We start from the raw sequence: 23,762 nt of genomic DNA, 5'->3' as shown, positions 1-23,762 counted from the left end.
GTGGTGAATCCGTAGCCCTGATTGAATACTTGTTTAATTGCTTATTTCATCCCTTCCTTGATGTGGTCACGGACATATACTGTACTAGCATGCTCAGCCCCCTCCTATACTCCCTGTTCACCCATGACTGCGTGGCCACACACGTCTCCAACTCAATCATCAAGTTTGCTGACGAACAACAGTGGTAGGCCTGATTACCAATAATGAAGAGACAGCCTACAGGGAGGAGAGGGCCCTGGCGGAGTGGTGCCAGGAAAATAACCTCTCCCTCAACGTCAACAAAACTAAGGAGCTGATCGTGGACTTCAGGAGGCAGCAGAGAGAGCACACCCCTATCCACATCGACGGGCCGCAGTGGAGAGGCTGAAAAGCCTCAAGTTCCTTGGCGTGCACATCACTGATAACCTGAAATTGTACATCCGCACAGACAGTGTGGTGAAAAAGACCCTCACAAACTTCTACAAATGCACAATTGAGAGCATCCTGTCGGGCTGTATCACCGCCAGAGGGTGTTGCGGTCAGCCCAAAGCTTCTCCAGGGGCACAGTCAGTGGTGTAGTGGAGGGTATATGCAGGTATACTCACTTATTTTTCAGTAAGCCTTGCATATACTCACATCTTAATCACCACGATACATATCAAAGTAGTGTAGTGGCGGTATATGCTGTATGAATTAATAAGGCTTGATGTTATTTATTAGGATCCTCATTAGCCGACGTCAATTGCGACAGCTAGTCTTACTGCGGTCCGACACATAACGAAAAATACATTACAGACAAAAGAAAAGATGTGCAACAAAGCTGGGACTGAGAGACTGAAAAACAGCTTCTATCTCCAGGCCATCAGACTGTTAAATAGTCACCACAAGCCCCTCTGCCCAGTACCCTGCCCTGAACTTAGTCACTGTTACTAGCCGTCTACCACCTGTTACTCTACCCTGCACCTTAGACTGCTGCCCTATGTACATAGTCATTGAACACTGGTCACTTTAATAATGTTACATACTGTTACCCACTTCATATGTATATCCTATATAACTACTGCTGTACACACCTTTCCTATTTATATACTGTCCATACTGTCTATACACACCATTATATACACACCATTATGATGCACCTGCGATAACATCTGCAAAATATGTGTTGGCCTATGCGACCAATAAAATTTGATTTGATTTAGGAAGAGCTTTGAAACCTGCTTCTCAGATGTGTTAGATCACTGATTTCAAAGGAGGAATGAGAGATACACCAACCGCGGTTACTACTACTTTGAAACAGAAACGTCATATAAAGTTGTCTCATCAACCTGTTATCTAAAGTAGCCTTTGCCTGGATTTTTTCCGCATGAAATCTTATCTTTGTGGAACCAATTGTGCATCATTTCAAATTAGGGTATGCCGCTACATGCAATATTTCTTTCCTCATCTCTAGTTTTTATGGAATATGAGAAAGGTTTAGCAGTTATAACAATTTATAAAAAATTAATGGATCGCTATCTAGTTCCTCACTCTGACAATTTATTTAAAAAATTATGGATCGCTGTCTAGTTCCTCACTCTGACAATGTCAACGACAGATTCGGAAAATAAACCATGCTGTCAAATAAACAAAAAAGATTGACATTGCTGTAGACCAATCCGATATACGAAAATAATATGATTGGCTTGTTTGATCCAATCAGGTGATAAGAGGAGGGATTAAGATTCTGAATGCAGCTAGCTTGCTAGGGTGTCTTTCTTGTTCAGGTCTAGCTAACTTGTGAAGCTAAGCGGCTAGCTAGTTATCAGACTTGAGAAAAGGCAGCAATCTTCTCGTCGAGATAGCAACTACATTTATAGTTGGTTTTAAAAGAAAGGTTTCCCCCTTTGTTTACTGCATATATCGTTACACAGCGAAGAGTTCGTGATTCTCATCATCAGGGGGTAATGCAATGCTTTTCATTTTCCCTCGACTTTTGTGATGTTAGCTGCTAGGTTTTATTTTGGCTAGCTGTTATTTATCACTTTAAGTGTTAACATAACATGTGATTGTTATTCTAACTGGCAATGATGATGATGGTGGTGTATCATGTCTCCAGCAAACCATTGTTTCATTATAGCATACATTAGCGAACTAGCTAGCTAGTCATTTAGCGAACGTTAGCTGCATTGAATAAGCTTGAGTTAGCTAACGTTAGCTAGAGTGGCACAACAAAAGGAATTGTCGATAATGTACTCCAACCATACACGTTATGTACTCAATACTTTCCTTCGCTTTTTATAGCTACCTTATGAGTAATCAATTGTTAATATGACTATCTAATTTGACTAGCTATATAGTTAACGTTAGTAGATTTACTGCTGATAAAATGGCCATCATCAACCAACCGGCCTGGAAGTATTAACTAGCTAACGTTAGCTATGGGCCGGATAACTAGCTAGCCCCGGCCTTAGCCGAGATAGCTAGCTTTCTACTACTTGTAGCTACAATATATAATCTAACCAGCATAGGAGTTTATCAATTGAACAATTTATCACGGAAGCTAGCTAACCACCCGGTAAATTAAGATGTGGTGTTATACAGCATCCACCCGTACTGCTAGTATTTAAATATTCTTTTTGTACATGTGTATATTCGCAAACAATGGTAGCTATGATGTTAACTTGTTGCTGTAGCCAGCAGATCCGACCCGCTTGCTTATAGCTGCACTAGAGTTGGACAGCATTCCTGTGTATATTAAAGGGGAATGGAAACACAAGGCTTTAGAACACCAGCTAACTGTAAATCGCCATTGTTGCATCACTCGCAAGATTTCCCAAAAATGGCTGAAAGACTATAAACTCTGCGTGCATTAATGAGCATAATTTGCTAATGTCAAACAACATATGAAAACATGATACATATTTTGAAAGCTGAGAAACAGCCCTTTCAAATGATATGACATACAAAAGTCAAGAAAAAATGTGAAAATGTGTATCTTATACAAACATCTACGCTTTTTCAACAAACTGCCAATTACACAACTTCCTAATGAAGATAGAGGAAAAACTTGAGAATATTGAGTCTTCCTTATTTTGTAAGGATTGAACGTCTGAAAGCATAATAGTAATACACTACATGGCCAAAAGTTTGTGGAAACCTGCTCGTCGAACATCTCATTCCAAAGTCATGGGCATTAATATGGAGTTGGTCCCTCCCTTTGCTGCTATAACAGCCTCCACTCTTCTGGGAAGGCTTTCCACTACAGTTTACAGTTTAGTCATTTAGCAGACGCTCTTATCCAGAGCGACTTCCAATTAGTGAGTGCATACATTTTTCATACTGCCCCCCCATGGGAATCGAACCCACAACCCTTGCGTTGCAAGCCCCATCCTCTACCAACTGAGCTACAGGAGGGCCACTAGATGTTGGAACATTGCTGTGGGGACTTGCTTCCATTCAGCCACAGGAGCATTAGTGATGTTGGCCGATTAGGCCTGGCTCGCAGTCGGTGTTCCAATTCATCCTAAAGGTGTTCAATGGGATTTAGGTCAGGGCTCTGTGCAGACCAGTCAAGTTCTTCCACACCGATCTCGACAAACCTTTTCTGTATGGACCTCGCTTTGTGCACGGTGAAACAGGAAAGGGCCTTCCCCAAACTGTTGTTAAAGTGTAGCATAGGTTGTGAGCTCTGCAAACAGTGTGTCCACTCCGACAATGGGAATGGTATATGACCGTAATAATAATATATTGAATGCATTAACAGAAATGACCTTAACAAACATTGTAGATTAGAATGGTAAATGTACTACTGCTGATACTGGTATGCCATCCCCGCGGCCTCCGCATTGAATTAGTCCACTGAGACCGGTGTGAATGCATTAACAGAAATTATCGTAACCAAACAAACATTGTAGATTAGAAATTATGGGAATTAACGGTAAATGTAGGCTACTGCTGATGTGTAATGGGGAATTGATAGACATTAACAATCAAATGGCAAACTATTCACACAATGAAGTTATGAAATGCTGAATGCGCACGAAATGGCGGGAAAGAGCACATTCAATAGAGAGAGAAATGCCTTGTGCATCTTAGCCACACTCCGCTTCTTCTTGGACCGTGGCATCCCCGCAGCCTCCTCAATGAATTAGTCCACTGAGAGAGAAAAAATGTATTTTGCGACTGCTCGACAAAAAAATAAAAAAATATTGGTTGACCAGCAGCCTATTGACCAAACAATCGACCAGTCGACTAAATGGGGTCAGCCCTGGAACCCCTATTATTTCACAGTCCATATAACTTGTGTGATTTGTTAAGACACATTTTACTCCTGAACTAATTTGTCTTGCCTGAACAAAGGAGCTGAATACGTATGCAACGACTATTTTAGTTATCTAATTTTTATTAATAAAAAAACATTTCACTTTGACAAAGTATTTTGAGTAGATTGACAAATTACAATTAAATACATTTTGGGGGGTGCAACTCAATATTATGAAGATGTTCCTAATGTTTTGTATACTCGATGTACACAGGAATGCTGTCCGACCCTAGTGCAGCTGTATGTAGGCGGGTCTGATCTGCTGGCTAATGTAACTGCAATTGTTGCTGATAAAAGGATGTGATGGTGGGATTAGCTGCCTAAACTCAACTCCCCGTGGGGATTTACAATGGAGTTGAGCGGCGACTAGTGTGGGCAGACTGGCGCTCCGACGTCGCATATTTTTCATTTCAGCACCCAAAGAATAGCCCGCTATTACACAGAACGTCGAAGCTCCAGTTCAACCACACTAGTCGCTGCTCAACTCCATCATAAATTGTGGGGTTGAGTTTAATCGGCTATGGTGGATAAGGGATTTAACTAGTTTTTCAAGACCACCCATTCACTTTGAAAAGGACCCCACACACAATTGAATGCACTGTCACGTCACACATCAATCTCTTTATTCAGACATTCATTACTGAATTCCTGTTTGATTTCCCCTCCTCAGGTGTCATCTCTTCTGCACATATCTAGCTCATCCTCACGCCAGCCCTGTGATTCCTCACAAAACAGAGGGACCACACCAGAGAAAGGGCCAAACTGTGCCTCCCTTCCTCCAGGTCCCCTCTGCCTCTGAGTGTGTTTGAGTTCTCTCAAGACTCCTCCTCACTTCACCCAAAATGTCCTCCATCTTGCCTTTCACCCCTCCGGTCGTAAAGAGGCTTCTGGGGTGGAAGAAGTCAGCCAGCGGCCCTGGGGGAGCAGGGGGTGGAGAGCAGAATGGCCAGGAGGAGAAGTGGTGTGAGAAGGCTGTCAAGAGCCTGGTTAAGAAGCTGAAGAAGACTGGACAGCTGGACGAGCTGGAGAAGGCCATCACCACCCAGAACTGCAACACCAAGTGTGTCACCATCCCCAGGTACGTAACCTCATGCCAGGTAACAACACAGAGCTAGGGTCAGCTTACAGTTGACCTTGCATCAGAAACCTTTGTTGTCTGGAGATGATTATTTTACCCATGTATTTACTATCGGCTAGCCCTCTAGTGGCCTCCTCTTTCTTTAAACAGCCTGTAACATACAAGGTCCTAAAACATAGAGGTCTTATCAACTCCCAAATTATTTTACATTTTATACTTAAATCCTTCTGTCCTCCATTGAATCTCAGAAGTTGTCCTACAGTTAGTTTTGTAAATGCTGACTCAGCACCCCACCATGTACTTGTACAGTGCTTTCAGAAAGTATTCATACCCCTTGATTTATTCCACATTTTGTTGTTACAGCCTGAATTTTAAAAAAATCTATGAAATAGATTATTTTTCCTCATCATAGCATGCCACCACCATGCTTCACGGTAGGTATGGTGTTAGACGGGTGATGAGCTGTGCCTGCTTTGCATTCAGGCCAAAGAGTTCAATTGTTGTCTCATCAGACCTTATGCTCTGTCTTTCACGTGCCTTTTTGCGAACTCCAGGTGTGCTGTCGCGCTTCCGTCTGGCCAGTCTCCCATAAAGCCCAGATTGGTGAATTGCTGTAGACCAGGATTCTTAAATTCTGGTCCTGGAGGGCCGAAACACTTCTGTTTTTTATTTCTACCTGGTAGTTAATTGCACTCACCTGGTGTCCCAGGTCTGAATTAGCCCCTGATTAGAAGGAGAGGATGAAAAACAGAGGTGTTTCGGCCCTCCAGGACCGGAATTGAAGAACCCTGCTGTAGACTGTTGTCGTTCTGGCAGGCTCTCCCATCTCAGCCAAGGAACTCTGTAGTTCTGTCAGTGGTCATTGGGTTCTTGGTCACCTCCCTGACCAAGGTCCTTCTTGCCTGGTCGCTCAGTTTGGTCAGACGGCCAGAGTTTGGGTAGTTCCATATTTTTTTCAATTTCCCAATGATGCTGTGCTCTTGGAAACTTTCAACACTTTAGAAATTGTTTTATACCCTTCCCCATATACATGCCTCATCACAATTGTTTCTCGGAGACCTACGGACAGTTCCTTGGACTTCATGGTATATCTCTGACATGCACTGTCAACTGTGGGACCTTATATAGACAGGTGTGTTTTATTTCTAAATCATGCCCAAACAATTGTATTGCCCACAGGTGGACTCCAATCAAGTTGTAGTGACATCTCAAGGATGAGCAAAGGAAATTGGATGCACCTGAGCTTAATTTGGAGTGCCATAACAAAGGGGTGTGAATACTTATGCAAATGAGATTTCATTTTCAATACATTTGCAAAAATGTCTAAACATGTTCACTTTGTCATTATGGGGTATTGTCTGTAGATGGGTGAGAATCAATTTTGAATTCAGGCTGTAACAACAAAATGTGGAATGAATACTTTCTGAAGGCACTGTATGACATTTGTCTGAGGATGTAGGGTGAGAACATTCCTTATCAGCCAGTTAACCTTGATGTCCTAGAGTAGAACATGTTCTCTGGGTATGTTGTAAAATAACCTTTTATTCATTGATGACCTGGTAAGAACAGTTCAGATGTTTGTATGTGTATTAGATACTGAGTAAATTGGTATAGATCTTGTTGACAGGTGGAATCAATATATTTTGTAAGCCAATAATTGATGGTCTTGCAAAGAAATTGAAAGAAGAATTTATTGCAACCAGGGCTCGGAAGTTAGACCATTTTGTTCACATATGCTCCTAAATATTTTGCTGTGCGACCAGACATTCTATTTTGGGAGCACCAGTGCAAAGGAAAAAAAATCTCCCACATAATAGTTGCAATGATTAGGCTTCGCTGTACCGTTATTTCGAAGTGCCCTAGAGAAAAAAGAGCGCAGATTCGTACCTGTCACGGCTGCACCATTCCTACAGAGATAATGGCTTGTTTGTAGCCCGAACAGTTCAAACAATATGACCGGTTTGCGGGCTGCATTTTACTTTCATTTACCATGTCGTGGGTCGTACCAAAACCACCCGTGGGCATTTGTTTACACCTTGTTCAATCATGTTACTTCATTAGGTAGCTAGCTAGCTAAGAACCTGGTTACTTTACCAGTATATCCAAACATTTGTGGGGAACAAATAAAGGAAAAGGGATAGCTTCTTCAGGAGATCAATGATCATAGCAATTAATGAATGACTGATCTCTTGCATGTCGTCACTCACCAACCTGGCGCTCTTTAAAACCCTCTAAGATCGATGTCCGCGCCCTTGCGGAAATCGGTGATGTCATCACGTTTTATTAAATAAAACCCTGTGTGTTTACGCTAGAAACTTCCAGATTTTTGCATGGGCTTCGTCTCAATCCATAGAATCCGCTGGTGTCAGGCTTCTGAATAGTAGATTGGCGCATCCCAAAAGCGGTGTTTGTCAGACATGAGAGGATGCCAAAAAGTGACTGTTCACGAAAACATCTGTAAAGCCTGAACGGTTTGAGCTAGGACTCCACTATCAAAAACAGAGACTCTCACGAACACAGACATGTTGCCTGTTTTGCTATACAACGCCCACAAGCTTCACAGGACTCGTCTGACGTCAGTCCCTTCGGTCTGCCCACTTTTTTATTTCTTCTCACAAATGTCTGTAAAGTCAATGGTTTGAGCTCACTAGGGTTGGGTGATTTTACAATTGCATCGTCGATGGTGATGCCATCGTGGCGTTACAAGCGATGGTTTAGCATATTTGAGCTTGACTGCACGCTGGAGTCGGGCAGCGCATTGAGCACACAGCAGGCCGCCGTGCCAAATGGCCTATTCCCTAATTGCCATAGCCTACATTTTCAATACATACTGTAAGTGTATTGACATAATGCAAGAGAACAATGTAGAAGGAGCGAAGAGCATCAAAGCAGCACAAAAGGTCAGATAGGGCCTAACGTTTTTTTTCTCTCTCCTCCAAAGTCGGATGATCATGGGCCTTTTGCAGCGGACACGCCGATGTCTTGCTTATTGTTTTAAAATCTTAATTCCCCTTTTTTCTCTAATCCCCATTTGATTTGAATGTGACTTGTTGGCCTAGGCATAGCCTACTCTTTCATGATCAACGATCGAATGAATCTATAGGCCTAACGGAGTTCCATCTCAAAGTTGTTTGCTAATGGCCTAAATAACACATAGTATAGTAACAACGAGAGAGAGAGAACAAACAATTGCAAGAGAGTAATCGAATAGGAAGTTTAAACAAACCTGATACGTTTCTTCTTTACTTGACCAACGTGTTGGCAAAATAAATTGTGCTGTTGGAAAATGTATCCTTGCAAACCAAACAGCCAATAATATAGGACTACACATAGGCTACCGTCAATAACAGTTGCAGTAAACGTTACTTTGACAAGTTAAACTAATATTTAATATTGTCTAAGTGTTTATTAATGTTCTTGAATTGCACAACGTACTTGAAAAACTCCTGCAGCAGCACTTTCCATAAGTGTGAACAAAAAATAAAATTGGATTTGTCTCACAAACAACTTTAATTTGAATAGCTTACAAATTGTGCATTTATATAGAAGTCAACAACAATCAGATAAAACAAGTTATTATTTAGCCTGTAACATTCTTTATAACACTTAAATGAACGTTGGGCTAAAAATGAGTAGGTCTATCATCCTTAGGCTGTGCCTTTCTGCCTATCGAACTGTAAAAATCCTAAATATACTATCGGATAAAACAAATTATTTGTAACATTCTTTATAACAAGGAACACCAGCATGGTCTCCCCCAGAGTAGCTAACTCTGCAGGATGACGGAGGTTTGTAGTCTGTCCATCCTTTGCCCTGAATCTTTTTGCATATTCTGCAAGTGACTTGGGTCAGGTCTGCTGGCTCACCTTTATCATTCAGCCTTAAACCGAAGAACTGCCAAAAAGGCGAACACATAGTTTTCTTTCCCACCAAGTCAGCCATCGTTTCTTTCTGATTTAGCGAAGGCAGTCTATAATATAGTTACTAAGTGAAATCCTGTCACTTTAAAAAAAAAAAAATTTACAGTCTGAAACTGTCGGAAAGTAGCCTAATGGAAGAATGTCGCAAATGCGCTAACCCAGATTATCAAGAAGAAATGACAATAGCCTACACTTGATACAGCTATAATATTCGTTTTTTAAAAGGTAGGGTAATATAACTGATATCTGAGAAACATAGCCCTACCAATTAGAAAATAATTCTGCAATTTTGTTTGAACAGTGATTTAATGACATTGTGTGGCTTTTGTAACAATTTAAATAAGAATTACATTATGCACCAAATCACAGTTCTTATATAACCAATGTATCCTTTTTCTATTGCGTTCTTCCGGCCAAAGAAAAAAAATAAACGATACAATCGTATATCAACGATGTTTGGACTGGACGATGGAACAATGTGTCATTCCCAACCCTAGAATTCACGCCCACAAGCTTCACAATACTTTTCTGAAGGTAACCCGGTACCAGGCAGTAAAAAAGTTAATAAGTAGAATATGCCCAAACTTTAAATGTGGGTCTACATTTGCATGCCATGAGCTAGGGTTTGGTGCGATCCAGATTTTCATATCGTTTCTGTATTATACCGGGGAATACAGTATTACCGAATGTGCACACAAGGGGCGCTATTTCGACGCACAAAACAAATTAGGCAACGGGAATCTTGATCCACGAGGGGATTGAATGCATCTGCTGTAACCAAGAAGCTTGATCTTGACATCTAGCCACTTAGATAGCAAGTTAGCAAACCAAATGCATAGCTGGAGCCCTGAGCTGGATATAATTTATTTGACACATATTAGATTTCTTATAGTTATTCTTAACTTATAGTTAGTTATAAGCAGTGGTGTAGCACGGTATTGAAAATCATACCGTCGTTATTTCTAAATATCCCGGTATACGGTATATCGCCCAAGCCTATCATGAGCTTTCTTATATCTTTCAGATATAGGGCAGGCACTTCAAAACGTACATCATTTTGATTTAAAAAATATATGTATACTATGTTTTGGCATGTATGAATGTGTTATTCAATGCGTTTCTATGGGCTAATAGCAGTAAGGTCAAATTCAATGTTTCAGCAAATAATTGCTTTTATATATACAGTACCAGTCAAAAGTTTGGACACACCTACTCATTCCAGGGTTTTCTTTATTTTTACTATTTTCTACATAGAAAATAATAGTGAAGACATCAAAACTATGAAATAACACATGGAATCATGTAGTAACCAAAACAGTGTTAAACAAATCAAAATATTTTATATTTGAGATTCTTCAAATAGCCACCCTTTGCCTTGACAGCTTTGCACACTCTTGGCATTCTCTCAACCAGCTTCATGAGGAATGCTTTTCCAACAGTATTGAAGGAGTTCCCACATATGCTGAGCACTTGTTGGCTGCTTTTCCTTCACTCTGCGGTCCAACTCATCCCAAACCATCTCAATTGGGTTGAGGTCGGGTGATTGTAGAGGCCAGGTCATCTGATGCAGCACTCCGTCACTCTCCTTCTTGGTCAAATAGCCCTTACACAGCCTGGATGTGTGTTTTGGGTCATTGTCCTGTTTAAATATAATGATAGTCCAACTAAGCGCAAACCAGATGGGATGGCGTAACATGTGGTAGCCATGCTGGTTAAGTGTGCCTTGAATTCTAAATAAATCACTGACAATGTCACCAGCAAAGCACCCCCACACCATAACCCCACCTCCTCCATGCTTCACGGTGGGAACCACACATGCGGAGATCATCCATTTACCTACTCTGCATCTCACAAAGACACAGCGGTTGGAACCAAAAATCTCAGACCAAAGGACAGATTTCCACCGGTCTAATGTCCATTGCTCGTGTTTCTTGGCCTAGCAAGTCTCTTCTTATTATTGGTGTCCTTTAGTAGTGGTTTCTTTGCAGCAATATGACCATGAAGGCCTGATTCACACAGTCTCCTCTGCTGTTGAGATGTGTCTGTTACTTGAACTCCGTGAAGCATTTATTTGGCCTGCAATTTCTGAGGCTTTGAACTCTAATGAACTTATCCTTTGCAGCAGAGGTAACTCTGGGTCTTCCTTTCCTGTGGCGGTCCTCATGAGAGACAGTTTCATCATGGCGCTTGATGGTTTTTGCAACTGCACTTGAAGAAACTTTCAAAGTTCTTGAAATTTTCCGGATTGACTGACCATATCTTAAAGTAATGATGGACTGTCGTTTCTTTTTTATTATTTGAGCTGTTCTTGCCATAATATGGACTTGGTCTTCTGTATCTACCTAGTCACAACACACACAAATGGTGGCTATTTGAAGAATCTCAAATATAAAATATGTTTTGATTTGTTTAACACTTTTTTTTGGTTACTACATGATTCCATATGTGTTATTTCATAGTTTTGATGTCTTCACTATTATTTTACAATGTAGAAAATAGTAAAACTAAAGAAAAAAAAACTTGGAATGAGTAGGTGTCCAAACTTTTCACTGGTACTGTATCGCTATATATTTTTGTATACCTACAGGGGTCCTAAAAGTCCAAATCAAATAGCTAAATGATCCATGGTATGACCATCTTTAAAAACAATCTGTATTAGCTTACTAGATATCACCCTCTAAAGGCTTAGACTAAAGAGGGTTGAGTGTATAATTTTCTATGTAATTAATCTCAATAGGTAGTGCTTTTACACAGTGTAGAAACCTAATAATCCACAAAAGTAGCTAGAATTCATATAGGCCCAATATAGGCTATACAGTGAGGGGAAAAAAGTATTTGATCCCCTGCTGATTTTGTACGTTTGCCCACTGACAAAGAAATGATCAGTCTAATTTTAATGGTAGGTTTATTTGAACAGTGAGAGACAGAATAACAACAACAAAATCCAGAAAAACGCATGTTTTACAGTGGGGAAAAAAAGTATTTAGTCAGCCACCAATTGTGCAAGTTCTCCCACTTAAAAAGATGAGAGATGCCTGTAATTTTCATCATAGGTACACGTCAACTATGACAGACAAATTGAGAAAAAAATTCCAGAAAATCACATTGTAGGATTTTTAATGAATTTATTTGCAAATTATGGTGGAAAATAAGTATTTGGTCACCTACAAACAAGCAAGATTTCTGGCTCTCACAGACCTGTAACTTCTTCTTTAAGAGGCTCCTCTGTCCTCCTCTCGTTTCCTGTATTAATGGCACCTGTTTGAACTTGTTATCAGTATAAAATACACCTGTCCACAACCTCAAACAGTCACACTCCAAACTCCACTATTGCCAAGACCAAAGAGCTGTCAAAGGACACCAGAAACAAAATTGTAGACCTGCACCAGGCTGGGAAGACTGAATCTGCAATAGGTAAGCAGCTTGGTTTGAAGAAATCAACTGTGGGAGCAATTATTAGGAAATGGAAGACATACAACACCACTGATAATCTCCCTCGATCTGGGGCTCCACGCAAGATCTCACCCCGTGGGGTCAAAATGATCACAAGAACGGTGAGCAAAAATCCCAGAACCACACGGGGGGACCTAGTGAATGACCTGCAGAGAGCTGGGACCAAAGTAACAAAGCCTACCATCAGTAACACACTACGCCGCCAGGGACTCAAATCCTGCTGTGTCCCCCTGCTTAAGCCAGTACATGTCCAGGCCCGTCTGAAGTTTGCTAGAGTGCATTTGGATGATCCAGAAGAGGATTGGGAGAATGTCATATGGTCAGATGAAACCAAAATATAACTTTTTGGTAAAAACTCAACTCGTCGTGTTTGGAGTACAAAGAATGCTGAGTTGCATCCAAAGAACACCATACCTACTGTGAAGCATGGGGGTGGAAACATCATGCTTTGGGGCTGTTTTTCTGCAAAGGGACCAGGACGACTGATCCGTGTAAAGGAAAGAATGAATGGGGCCATGTATCGTGAGATTTTGAGTGAAAACCTCCTTCCATCAGCAAGGGCATTGAAGATGAAACGTGGCTGGGTCTTTCAGCATGACAATGATCCCAAACACACCGCCCGGGCAACGAAGGAGTGGCTTCGTAAGAAGCATTTCAAGGTCCTGGAGTGGCCTAGCCAGTCTCCAGATCTCAACACCATAGAAAATCTTTGGAGGGAGTTGAAAATCCGTGTTGCCCAGCGACAGCCCCAAAACATCACTGCTCTAGAGGAGATCTGCATGGAGGAATGGGCCAAAATACCAGCAACAGTGTGTGAAAACCTTGTGAAGACTTACAGAAAACGTTTGACCTGTGTCATTGCCAACAAAGGGTATATAACAAAGTATTGAGAAACTTGTTTGTTATTGACCAAATACTTATTTTCCACCATAATTTGCAAATAAATTCATTAAAAATCCTACAATGTGATTTTCTGGAATTTCTTTTCTCATTTTGTCTGTCATAGTTGACGTGTACCTATGATGAAAATTACAGGCCTCTCTCATCTTTTTAAGTGGGAGAACTTGCACAATTGGTGGCTGACTAAATACTTTTTTTCCCCACTGTAAATTGATTTGCATTTTAATGAGGGAAATAAGTATTTGACCCCCTCTCAATCAAAAAGATTTCTGGCTCCAAGGTGTCTTTTATACAGGTAACGAGCTGAGATTAGGAGCACACTCTTAAAGGGAGTGCTCCTAATCTCAGTTTGTTACCTGTATAATAGACACCTATCCACAGAAGCAATCAATCAATCAGATTCCATACTCTCCACCATGGCCAAGACCAAAGAGCTCTCCAAGGATGTCAGGGACAAGATTGTAGTCCTACACAAGGCTGGAATGGGCTACAAGACCATCGCCAAGCAGCTTGGTGAGAAAGTGACAACAGTTGGTGCGATTATTCGCAAATGGAAGAAACACAAAAGAACTGTCAATCTCCCTCGGCCTGGGGCTCCATGCAAGATCTCACCTTGTGGAGTTGCAATGATCATGAGAACGGTGAGGAATCAGCCCAGAACTACACGGGAGGATCTTGTCAATGATGGGACCATAGTCACCAAGAAAACAATTGGTAACACACTACGCCGTGAAGGACTGAAATCCTGCAGCTCCCGCAAGGTCCCCCTGCTCAAGAAAGCACATATATACATGCCCGTCTCAAGTTTGCCAATGAACATCTGAATGATTCAGAGGAGAACTGGGTGAAAGCGTTGTGGTCAGATGAGACCAAAATCGAGCTCTTTGGCATCAACTCAACTCGCCGTGTTTGGAGGAGGAGGAATGCTGCCTATGACCTCAAGAACACCATCCCCACCGTCAAACATGGAGGTGGAAACATTATGCTTTGGGGGAGTTTTTCTGCTAAGGGGACAGGACAACTTCACCGCATCAAAGGAACGATGGGCAGGGCCATGTACCGTCAAATCTTGGGTGAGAACCTCCTTCCCTCAGCCAGGGCATTGAAAATGGGTCGTAGATGGGTATTCCAGCATGACAATGACCCAAAACACACGGCCAAGGCAACAAAGGAGTGGCTCAAGGAGAAGCACATTAAGGTCCTGGAGTGGCCTAGTCAGTCTCCAGACCTTAATCCCATAGAAAATCTGTGGAGGGACCTGAAGGTTCGAGTTGCCAAACGTCAGCCTCGAAACCTTAATGACTTGGAGAAGATCTGCAAAGAGGAGTGGGACAAAATCCCTCCTGAGATGTGTGCAAACCTGGTGGCCAACTACAAGAAGCGTCTGACCTCTGTGATTGCCAACAAGGGTTTTGCCACCAAGTACTAAGTCATGTTTTGCAGAGGGGTCAAATACTTATTTCCCTCATTAAAATGCAAATACATTTATAACATTTTTGACATGCGTTTTTCTGGATTTTTTTGTTGTTATTCTGTCTCTCACTGTTCAAATAAACATACCATTAAAATTATAGACTGATCATTTCTTTGTCAGTGGGCAAATGTACAAAATCAGCAGGGGATCAAATACTTTTTTTCCCTCACTGTATATCAATTTAAAATCGTATTTTCTGTTGCTCCTAAATGTTATGTTGTGCTCCTAACTTTAAGTTGGGCACAGCAGTGCTACCAATGAGTGTTTAATTTAGAGCCCTGATTGCAACTCGCCAATCTCCATGTGTCATGCTTGTATATTAGAGGGAAGTTTAGAACCTATTTCAGAGCTCTTTTAGGAACACAAAACATATAGGCCCAGCCTGTAGTTTAGATTCAGTCCCACGTCTGCGGTAGGCTATATCAGCTCTGAATTCTGATTCTGGATATTGTATCAGAAGCAAATATCACATCATATTTCCCCATTCCATTTGTATTTCATTTCTAGAGTTAATTTTCTGATAATTTCTTTCTACGTGTCATTAGAATCACAAAGTGAGTTGTAGAGGGTGATTAAATGGAAATGTACTTTTTTTCCAAGGTTGCACCCTCCTTTTCTTTTAGTCCCATTGTGTGTCTTCTGTGTTTACTTGAATGTCTCAAGATTAAGTCAAGTGCTTCCAACCTACACAGCTGTGGTGGAAAAGTTTCAGTTATTCAGAATATTTGGTACAATGCCACAGTAACATTAGTAATGTTTTTTTTGTCTTGCATACTGTTTCTTTGTATATACTACTATACTCCAGAGGAGGCTGGTGGGATGAGTTATAAGGGGGCGGGCTCATTGTAATGGCTGGAATGGAATTAATGGAACAGTATTAAACATATGGAAACCACATGTTTGACTTCGTTCCATTAATTCCATTCCAGGCATTACAATGAACCGCTACTCCTAGAGCTCCTCCCACCAGCCTCCTCTGCTGTATTCCCATTTTATGCCGTTTTTCTTTATTCCGTCAAAAGGCTTCTCTTATTTGGCGTGTCTTTTTTCAGTTCTTGAAATACCTAATTGAAAATTACTCTAATAAAAGAGGCCTTTTAATGTTTACATTACCCATACTGGTATTTCTGAATGACTCATGCCCCATGTTTATCATTTGTTTTTGTTTTGTTTGGTTTTTCTGTGCACAGCAATTGCTCTGAAATATGGGGACTGAGTACACCAAATACGATAGAACAGTGGGATACCTCAGGCCTATACAGCTACCCTGACCAAACCAGGTGACTATCTATCCTCAACTGTCCTGTGCTACATACTGTTGTACAACCTTGATGTGGGAAGTAATCATTCTAGGGGGGTGAGAGACATTGAGAACACAAATTCCACTCATGCCTCTATCATTCTCACCTCATCACTCCCCTCCTCCCCTCTCCACACCCCCACCTTTTGTCTTCCTGGCCACATGCATCTCCATCTATTCTTCTTCCTATCGTTTCCTCCCCCATTTCTTCCTTCCTTTACACTTTCAATTCTCATCTATTTCCTCCATTGCCCATCCTGTCAGATCCCTGGATGGGCGCCTGCAGGTCTCCCACAGAAAGGGTCTTCCTCATGTCATCTACTGCCGCATGTGGCGATGGCCCGACCTGCACAGCCACCATGAACTGCGTGCCATCGAGGCCTGCGAGTACGCCTTCCACCTCAAGAAGGATGAGGTCTGCATCAACCCCTACCACTACCAGAGGGTGGAGACCCCGGGTAGGTTGTCTTTTGAACCACTAGTGTGTGTGCTGACTTGTAGGTGCCATAAAAGCCCATGTTAACAGCTAGTTGTGCGATTATTTATGCTGGCATGAGACATGAAAAAAGATGGGATACGTGGGAATAGTCTTCATTGATATTTTGTAAAGATGTCACTTCTTTGAACTTTGTTTGACATTTGAAGAATCTTCTCTCCTCTAGTTCTGCCTCCTGTACTTGTGCCAAGACACTCTGAAATTCTGACAGAACTTCCCCCATTGGATGACTACACTCATTCCATACCTGAGAACACAAACTTTCCTGCGGGGATCGAGCCTCCAAATAACTACATACCAGGTTTGTGCATCTACCATGAGTTGAAATGCAAATGGCCGTCATGATAACGATACATCAGGTTCAGTTCATCAGTATTTTCCCTCCCCTGTTACTATAGAAACGCCACCACCTGGATACATAAGTGAGGATGGGGAAGCCAGCGATCAACCGATGAATCAAAGTATGGACACAGGTATATTCCACTAACCTCAAATAGGTAGTTCTAACATAAAATAAGTAAGAAAACAGTTGTCAAACTGTCACGTTTCGATTTGTTGATTAAATATCTTAGTGGATTCTTTGCAACAATAAATCCGACCATGCAACTTTATAATTTCCTGAATTTTATTTTGTATTTGTATTATTATCAGGTTCTCCTGCTGAATTGTCCCCCGGCACCCTCTCACCTGTCAATCATAGCATGGGTAAGAATAACTGTCTCTCCACACCTGCTCGATGTCTGAAGCATCAGTCATTTATAATCTGAAATTTGACCAAATTCATTGAGTACTATTTAGACAGCCCAGTGCCCACTCTGGAGATCATTGGTCTACTCCTGTCAACATGTGTAGTTGCCTTTTATCATGACATCCCCCCCTTTTTTTTTTTCAGACCTGCAGCCGGTGACTTACTCTGAGCCTGCGTTCTGGTGCTCTATAGCTTACTATGAGCTGAACCAGCGTGTTGGAGAGACATTCCACGCTTCGCAGCCCTCTCTGACCGTGGACGGTTTCACAGACCCCTCCAACTCAGAGCGTTTTTGTCTGGGACTGCTCTCCAACGTCAACAGGAACGCCACTGTGGAGATGACCAGGAGGCACATAGGTACAACGGGCTACGTCACAAGAGGCACACTATTCCCTATGTAGTGCACTACTTTTGAAGGCTCTGGCCAAAAGGAATATGGTGCCAATTCAGATTTGCACAGGATTTGTGCTGTGATTTAACAGATGTTTTGTTAGTGCTGAGCGATTAGTGCTTTTTGAGGTCGTTTCGGTTCGAAAATATAAAAAATAATCACGGTTTTCGATAATAAAAAATTTAAAAACATTAAATGTATTATGAAATAAAGATGTTACAATGCTTTTTAGAGCTTTTTAATGGAAATGCCAAAATTGCCAAAACATTGAAAATATTCAATTTGTCTCTGTCAGGTCCACATTGGGTAGACGTCAATAAAAAATAGGAAATTACAATGAAATAATAAAATATTTCAGTAGTGTATATTACTACGTTTTTATTTGATGACATTATTATTATTATATTTTTTGTATTTTACCCCCTTTTTCTCCCCAATTTAGTGATATCCAATTGCAATCTTGTCTCATCGCTGCAACTCGCCAACGGGCTCGGGAGAGGCAAAGGTCGAGTCATGCGTCCTCCGAAACATGACCCGCCAAACCGCGTTTCTTAACACCCATCCGCTTAACCCGGAAGCCACCCGCACCAATGTGTCAGAGGAAACACCGTTCAACTGACGACTGAAGTCAGCCTGCAGGCACCCGGCCCGCCACAAGGAGTCGCTAGAGCGCGATGAGCCAATTAAAGCCCCCCCGGCCAAACCCTCCCCTAACCCGGACAACGCTGGGCCAATTGTGCGCTGACCCGGGATCGAACCCGGGTCTGAAGTGACGCCTCAAGCACTGCGATGCAGTGCATTAGACCGCTGCGCCACTCGGGAGGCCACGACTTTATTATTATTTAGTCATCCAATTTAGCTAGCCTGCCTAAGTATTCTGTAGATCTTTCTGACTAATTCATTTGACTAGTTCTTCAAGGTAGATAAAGGTATACTTAAACAAATTGTCTCTGTCCCTCTCGTCGTTGTGTTCCGTGCGGTGTGTATCTAACGTAGCAGGCGTAAAAGTGTATCCGTCCAGAGATTTGTAAACAATGGGCGTCGTCCCAAAGGTGGTAAGGCAGGCGACAAGCTTAGGTCCAAAATAAACCCATAGAAACGGATTGGGCTTATTTTAGACAGATTTTGGCGAGAGTGAAACCTCTCACTTCGCCTCTTCCTCTCTGAGCCTGAAAAAAACTGGCACAATGGATTACGGTCATTGTAGTAAATTACCCCGTTTCTGCGCTGAACTAGGTTGAATATTTGCTTAATGAACACTTCAGCCCATCATCCCACATAGTTCTTGACTTGATTTCTCTCGTGAATGATTTGATTTCTCTCTAAAGAAACGGCATGTTGGACCTAGAATTAAAGTAATTGAAGAGATGTCGGTCAATTAGTTTAATAAAATAGCTCAGCACTGTTTTATACCTGAAATACTCATGCTTATTTACACTGAACACAAATATAAACACAACATGCAATGTGTTGATCCCATGTTTCATGAGCTGAAATAAAAGATCCCAGAAATGTTCCTTACGCACAAAAGGCTTATTTCTCGCAAATTTTGTGCACAAATGTGTTTACATCCCTGTTAGTGAGCTTTTCTCCTTTGCCAAGATAATCCATCTACCTGACAGGTGTGGCATATCAAGAAGCTGAATGATCATTACACATTATAAAAGGCCACTCTAAAATGTGCAGTTTTGTCACACAACACAATGCCACAGAAATCTAAAGTTTTAAGGGAGCGTTTGAATGCACAGAGATACATTGTCGTGCCATTCATCCGCCGCCATCACCTCATGTTTCAGCATGATAATGCACGGCCCCACGTTGCAAGGATCTGCACACAATTCCTAGAAGCTGAAAATGTCCCAGTTCTTCCATGGCCTGCATACACACCATACATGTCACCCATTGAGCATGTTTGGGATGCTCTGGATCGACGTATATGACATGTTCCAGTTCTCGCCAATATCCAGCAAGTTCGCACAGCCATTGAAGATGAGTGGGACAACATTCCACAGGCCACAATCAACAGCCTGATCAACTCTATGAGAAGGATATGTGTCGTGCTGCATGAGGCAGATGGTGGTCACCAGATACTGACTGGTTTTCTGATCTACGCCCCTACCTTTTAAAAAAAGTATCTGGGACCAACCGATGCATATGTATTCCCAGTCATGTGAAATCCATTGATTTATTTCAATGGACTGTTTTCCTTATATGAACTCTAACTCAGTAAAATCGTTGAAATTGTTGCATGTTGCGTTTATTTTTGTTCAGTATATTTTGCATTATTCCACAGGAAGAGGAGTCAGGCTGTACTATATTGGCGGTGAGGTGTTTGCTGAGTGTCTCAGTGATAGCGCCATCTTTGTTCAGAGTCCAAACTGCAACCAGCGGTATGGATGGCACCCAGCAACCGTTTGCAAAATTCCTCCAGGTAACTTAGACAAAAACCATCTCTTTGATTTCTGATGTGCTCACTTCTATAATAATTTCATAGTATTACTAATATGTTTTCTCAGGTTTAGATTCCATGTGTAGTTAGTCTTCCTACTTGCTTCTACAGCCAATATAATATTGATAGCAGGCTTTACTTGTTCTGCAGGCTTTACTTGTTATGTTCTAAACAAAGTCCATACATGATTCCCAGCTGACCCTCTCCTCCCCTCGCCCCCTCAGGTTGTAACCTGAAGATCTTTAACAACCAGGAGTTTGCAGCCCTGCTGGCCCAGTCCGTAAACCAGGGCTTTGAGGCTGTGTACCAGCTCACCAGGATGTGCACCATCCGCATGAGCTTTGTCAAAGGTTGGGGGGCTGAATACAGGCAAGCATGATGACCGACTATTACAATAATACTTTTATTCTTGCAGTTGTACACATCTAAGTAGTTAGTAGAAGATGGATAGTCGGAGGAAGAAGGTAAAGTTAATGTAATCATTGGCATACATAAAATAACATTGTAGCTTGCTAATGGTCCGCTTTTCTGGATTTGTAGACAGTTTGGAATGTTTAAGGAGCTGGAGGGGTATTCAAACGTTACTTGTCAATCTTCAACAATACCTCTGTTACAGGGCAAGAAGTAAAAAAAAGCCTTTGTTTTTGGGTGATGTTCCTGTGCTTGCTTGCATGCCGAGTGATTTCACTAATTTGGCTTTGTTGTTGTCTTTTTTGTCTCCCAGACGGCAGACTGTCACAAGCACTCCCTGCTGGATTGAGCTGCATTTAAATGGACCCCTGCAATGGCTGGACAAAGTGTTGACTCAGATGGGTTCCCCTTCTGTACGTTGCTCCAGTATGTCATAATCCTAGAAAACGACCCAAATAGTCGCCCACTCAAAGATCATAAAATTCTAACTTGAGTCCCATCGTGAAAAAAAAGCTGCAGAATTAATTTCTGCTGTAACATACTTCATAGTATTTGTGGCCTAGCGCCATGTCCCTGTCTAAACGCACACACGCAGTGAGACAGACTTGTCAGAATATAATTTGGCACTTTGTTACCCATCTTTGTGTTGCACCTTGTTAAATTGCTTTTCCCCAAATCCTTAATATTAGATCTATTTGTGGTACAAATAAAATGTATAATGGTTTTAAAGTCCAGGGATGAATTGTTGTAGGCAGGGGAAATACCAAAAAAGATTCTACACATAGTTTCTCAGTAAGAGAATGCTTGTATAAGTAACACAAGCATAAATGCTAAATATATTCATCCATCTTTTTGACCATGGGGTAACTTTTCTCTGGGAAACATGGATCCATCTTTTTTTTGTCAGGGGGAGTTAGCTTGGTTAAGAAATTAAAGATGGCCTTTGTTGCTTTCTCCTTTAAAGGAAATGCTAAATTATGTTTTTTAAATGTAATTGCTTAATTGACGTAATTAACTCTTTACTCTTGTCAGAATATTTCATTTTTTTTTTATTCCAGATGTGTGTCGTTGTAAGACACACTTCTTAATGGACATATAGGAATGTTTAGCAAAAAAAACGAAACAAGCTGCAAAATCAATCTGGCTATAGTTGACATTAATTTGAGCTCTTTGTCATTATATGGCATCCTCAATGTTATTATAGGTAGCCTATGTTTCATTTGCACCACACACAGCCTCAGAATGCAGGCTAGTAAGTCCTGAACTTGCTTAGGTTTGGATGCACAGGGCAGGGACCAGAGAATATCAGCTGTAAAAGCTTTTTCTGATGTTTCACTGGGTGTCTAAGTCTCTCGAGGTGAATTATTGAAAGGTTATTTCACTTGGAGAATTGAAGGTATCAGTGAATTCTATATTGTGTTTAGCCTATATCCCCTTTCTTTTGCTACTTTTTTGTATTCTCATGTATTTTTATATATAAATATACTTAAATGTTCTTCTGTCATTCACTTTTTATTAGAGTTAATATTTTCAAGACCGCCTGTTTTTAAGTGACATGGCTCACAATCTATGGAGAGCATGGATCATTCCTTTTTTTATTTTTTAAAGGTTCAACTTTAATCTAATTCCAATTTAAGCCCTTGCCTTGGTAAGAAAAACACTGCCCCACGTAATGTAAACAGGTATGTTTTTTTTCTTTTTTTTTTAACCTCAAAGAAACTGTTGCATCAAAATTACACAAATCAAAGCTTAAATGCCTGTAACCTGATATCTGTTTTCCTGCAATGTATGGTTAGGTTATGTGACTCAGAGGCATGTTGTATTAACTTTTTTTGACTCATTCATCTCTTCACTCTTGGAAGCCATTTGGTGCTCAATAAAGGATAAAAGGTCAACCATAAAACAGTGATATTTTTTTTTTAGCTAAATGTTACAGAAACTTGGCAGTATTCCATGTTCTTACATGAGAAATGAAACTGCACACTGGGACATAGATTCTGTATTAGTGTGTGTGTGTATTGTATTTGTTCTTGTCTATAAAATACAGTATGTACAACAAGACTGAGCTTGCAGTCTGCCATTGTCATTTTGTGGCTGTTGCAAGATTTTTTTAACATCTGTTTTCTCCCTTCTCCTTTTGATGTTATTAATCTGTTAACCTTACGGCACTAGTGATTGTACTTTGTAAGTGCAACTACTGTAGTGAGTTTGGATTTGGGGAACTGAACCATGTGTTAGGGTCCAGTGTTGAAGCCTTGTACCAATGGCTTACAAGATATGAATGTGAAGAGAGTACATAACAAATCTGAAGTGGACCAGACGTACATAATGCATAACAGTAGAACAGTAATATGTGTATTTAACAGTAAAATATTTGCAAAGCAGTCAGTATAGTAGTTGTCAGTTGTATTACCAGTAGAGGGCGTTATTGATAGTGCAGGGGTTTTTTCTGACCATAAGCTTCTCAGGCGTGTGGCATATTATGCAGACTTCATAAAACACTAATAAAGATTTTTATTCTCATGATGACCATGTTTCTTTCCATCTTTATTAACACGAATGTTTGCCACTGATCTCAGTCTACAGTGGCGTCCTCATGTTTACCGTTTCTCATCTACAGAAATTAAACTTTAACGTTGTAGTAAATCAGTGCAAATGAAGGAGATATTGAGGTGTTCTTATTAAAGGAGATAGCCATCCAATGATATGTGTCTACGTTTAAATTCCTAGCCTCTCAGGAATATTAGTTCTAGGACAACGTTTTCAAGCACTTACACCATCAAATCAATAGCTACTCCTTTGGCCATGAGTATGGATTATTATTATACATTATTGGTATTACATTGGCCATTTACTGTGT

At 41.0% G+C, this 23,762-nt stretch overlaps 1 protein-coding gene across 3 annotated transcripts; it reads left to right on the top strand.

Moving 5' to 3' along the window:
• Positions 1-1,728: 1,728 nt before the first annotated feature.
• LOC121550213 (mothers against decapentaplegic homolog 2) lies at positions 1,729-23,431 on the top strand. 3 transcript variants are annotated; one of them, XM_041862362.2, is made up of 11 exons: positions 1,731-1,922; positions 4,953-5,360; positions 16,298-16,387; positions 16,672-16,865; positions 17,070-17,204; positions 17,302-17,364; positions 17,555-17,608; positions 17,796-18,008; positions 20,336-20,473; positions 20,716-20,860; positions 21,216-23,431. In XM_041862362.2, exons 2-11 carry the CDS (start codon positions 5,125-5,127, stop codon positions 21,337-21,339), a joined length of 1,392 nt encoding a protein of 463 aa, XP_041718296.1. In that variant the 5' UTR covers positions 1,731-1,922; positions 4,953-5,124; the 3' UTR covers positions 21,340-23,431. The 3 variants fall into 3 exon arrangements, with proteins under 3 accessions (XP_041718297.1, XP_041718296.1, XP_041718295.1); XM_041862361.2 differs by having other exon boundaries at positions 17,302-17,376; XM_041862363.2 differs by lacking the exon at positions 16,298-16,387 and having other exon boundaries at positions 1,729-1,922; positions 17,302-17,376.
• Positions 23,432-23,762: the final 331 nt, after the last annotated feature.

The sequence above is a fragment of the Coregonus clupeaformis genome, chromosome 18 (assembly GCF_020615455.1).
Source record: "Coregonus clupeaformis isolate EN_2021a chromosome 18, ASM2061545v1, whole genome shotgun sequence".
Lineage (NCBI taxonomy): Eukaryota > Metazoa > Chordata > Actinopteri > Salmoniformes > Salmonidae > Coregonus > Coregonus clupeaformis.
Note: the sequence above shows the minus strand (reverse complement) of the source record. Positions and strands in the feature narration are given on the sequence as shown.

Excerpts from the sequence above, each read along its gene's own strand:
- LOC121550213 (XM_041862361.2), top strand. The coding sequence starts at position 5,125 with ATGTCCTCCATCTTGCCTTTCACCCCTCCGGTCGTAAAGAGGCTTCTG. Across the intron at positions 16,388-16,671 it reads AGCTACCCTGACCAAACCAG|ATCCCTGGATGGGCGCCTGC; the intron begins GTGACTATCTAT and ends CCATCCTGTCAG. Across the intron at positions 17,205-17,301 it reads TCCAAATAACTACATACCAG|AAACGCCACCACCTGGATAC; the intron begins GTTTGTGCATCT and ends CTGTTACTATAG.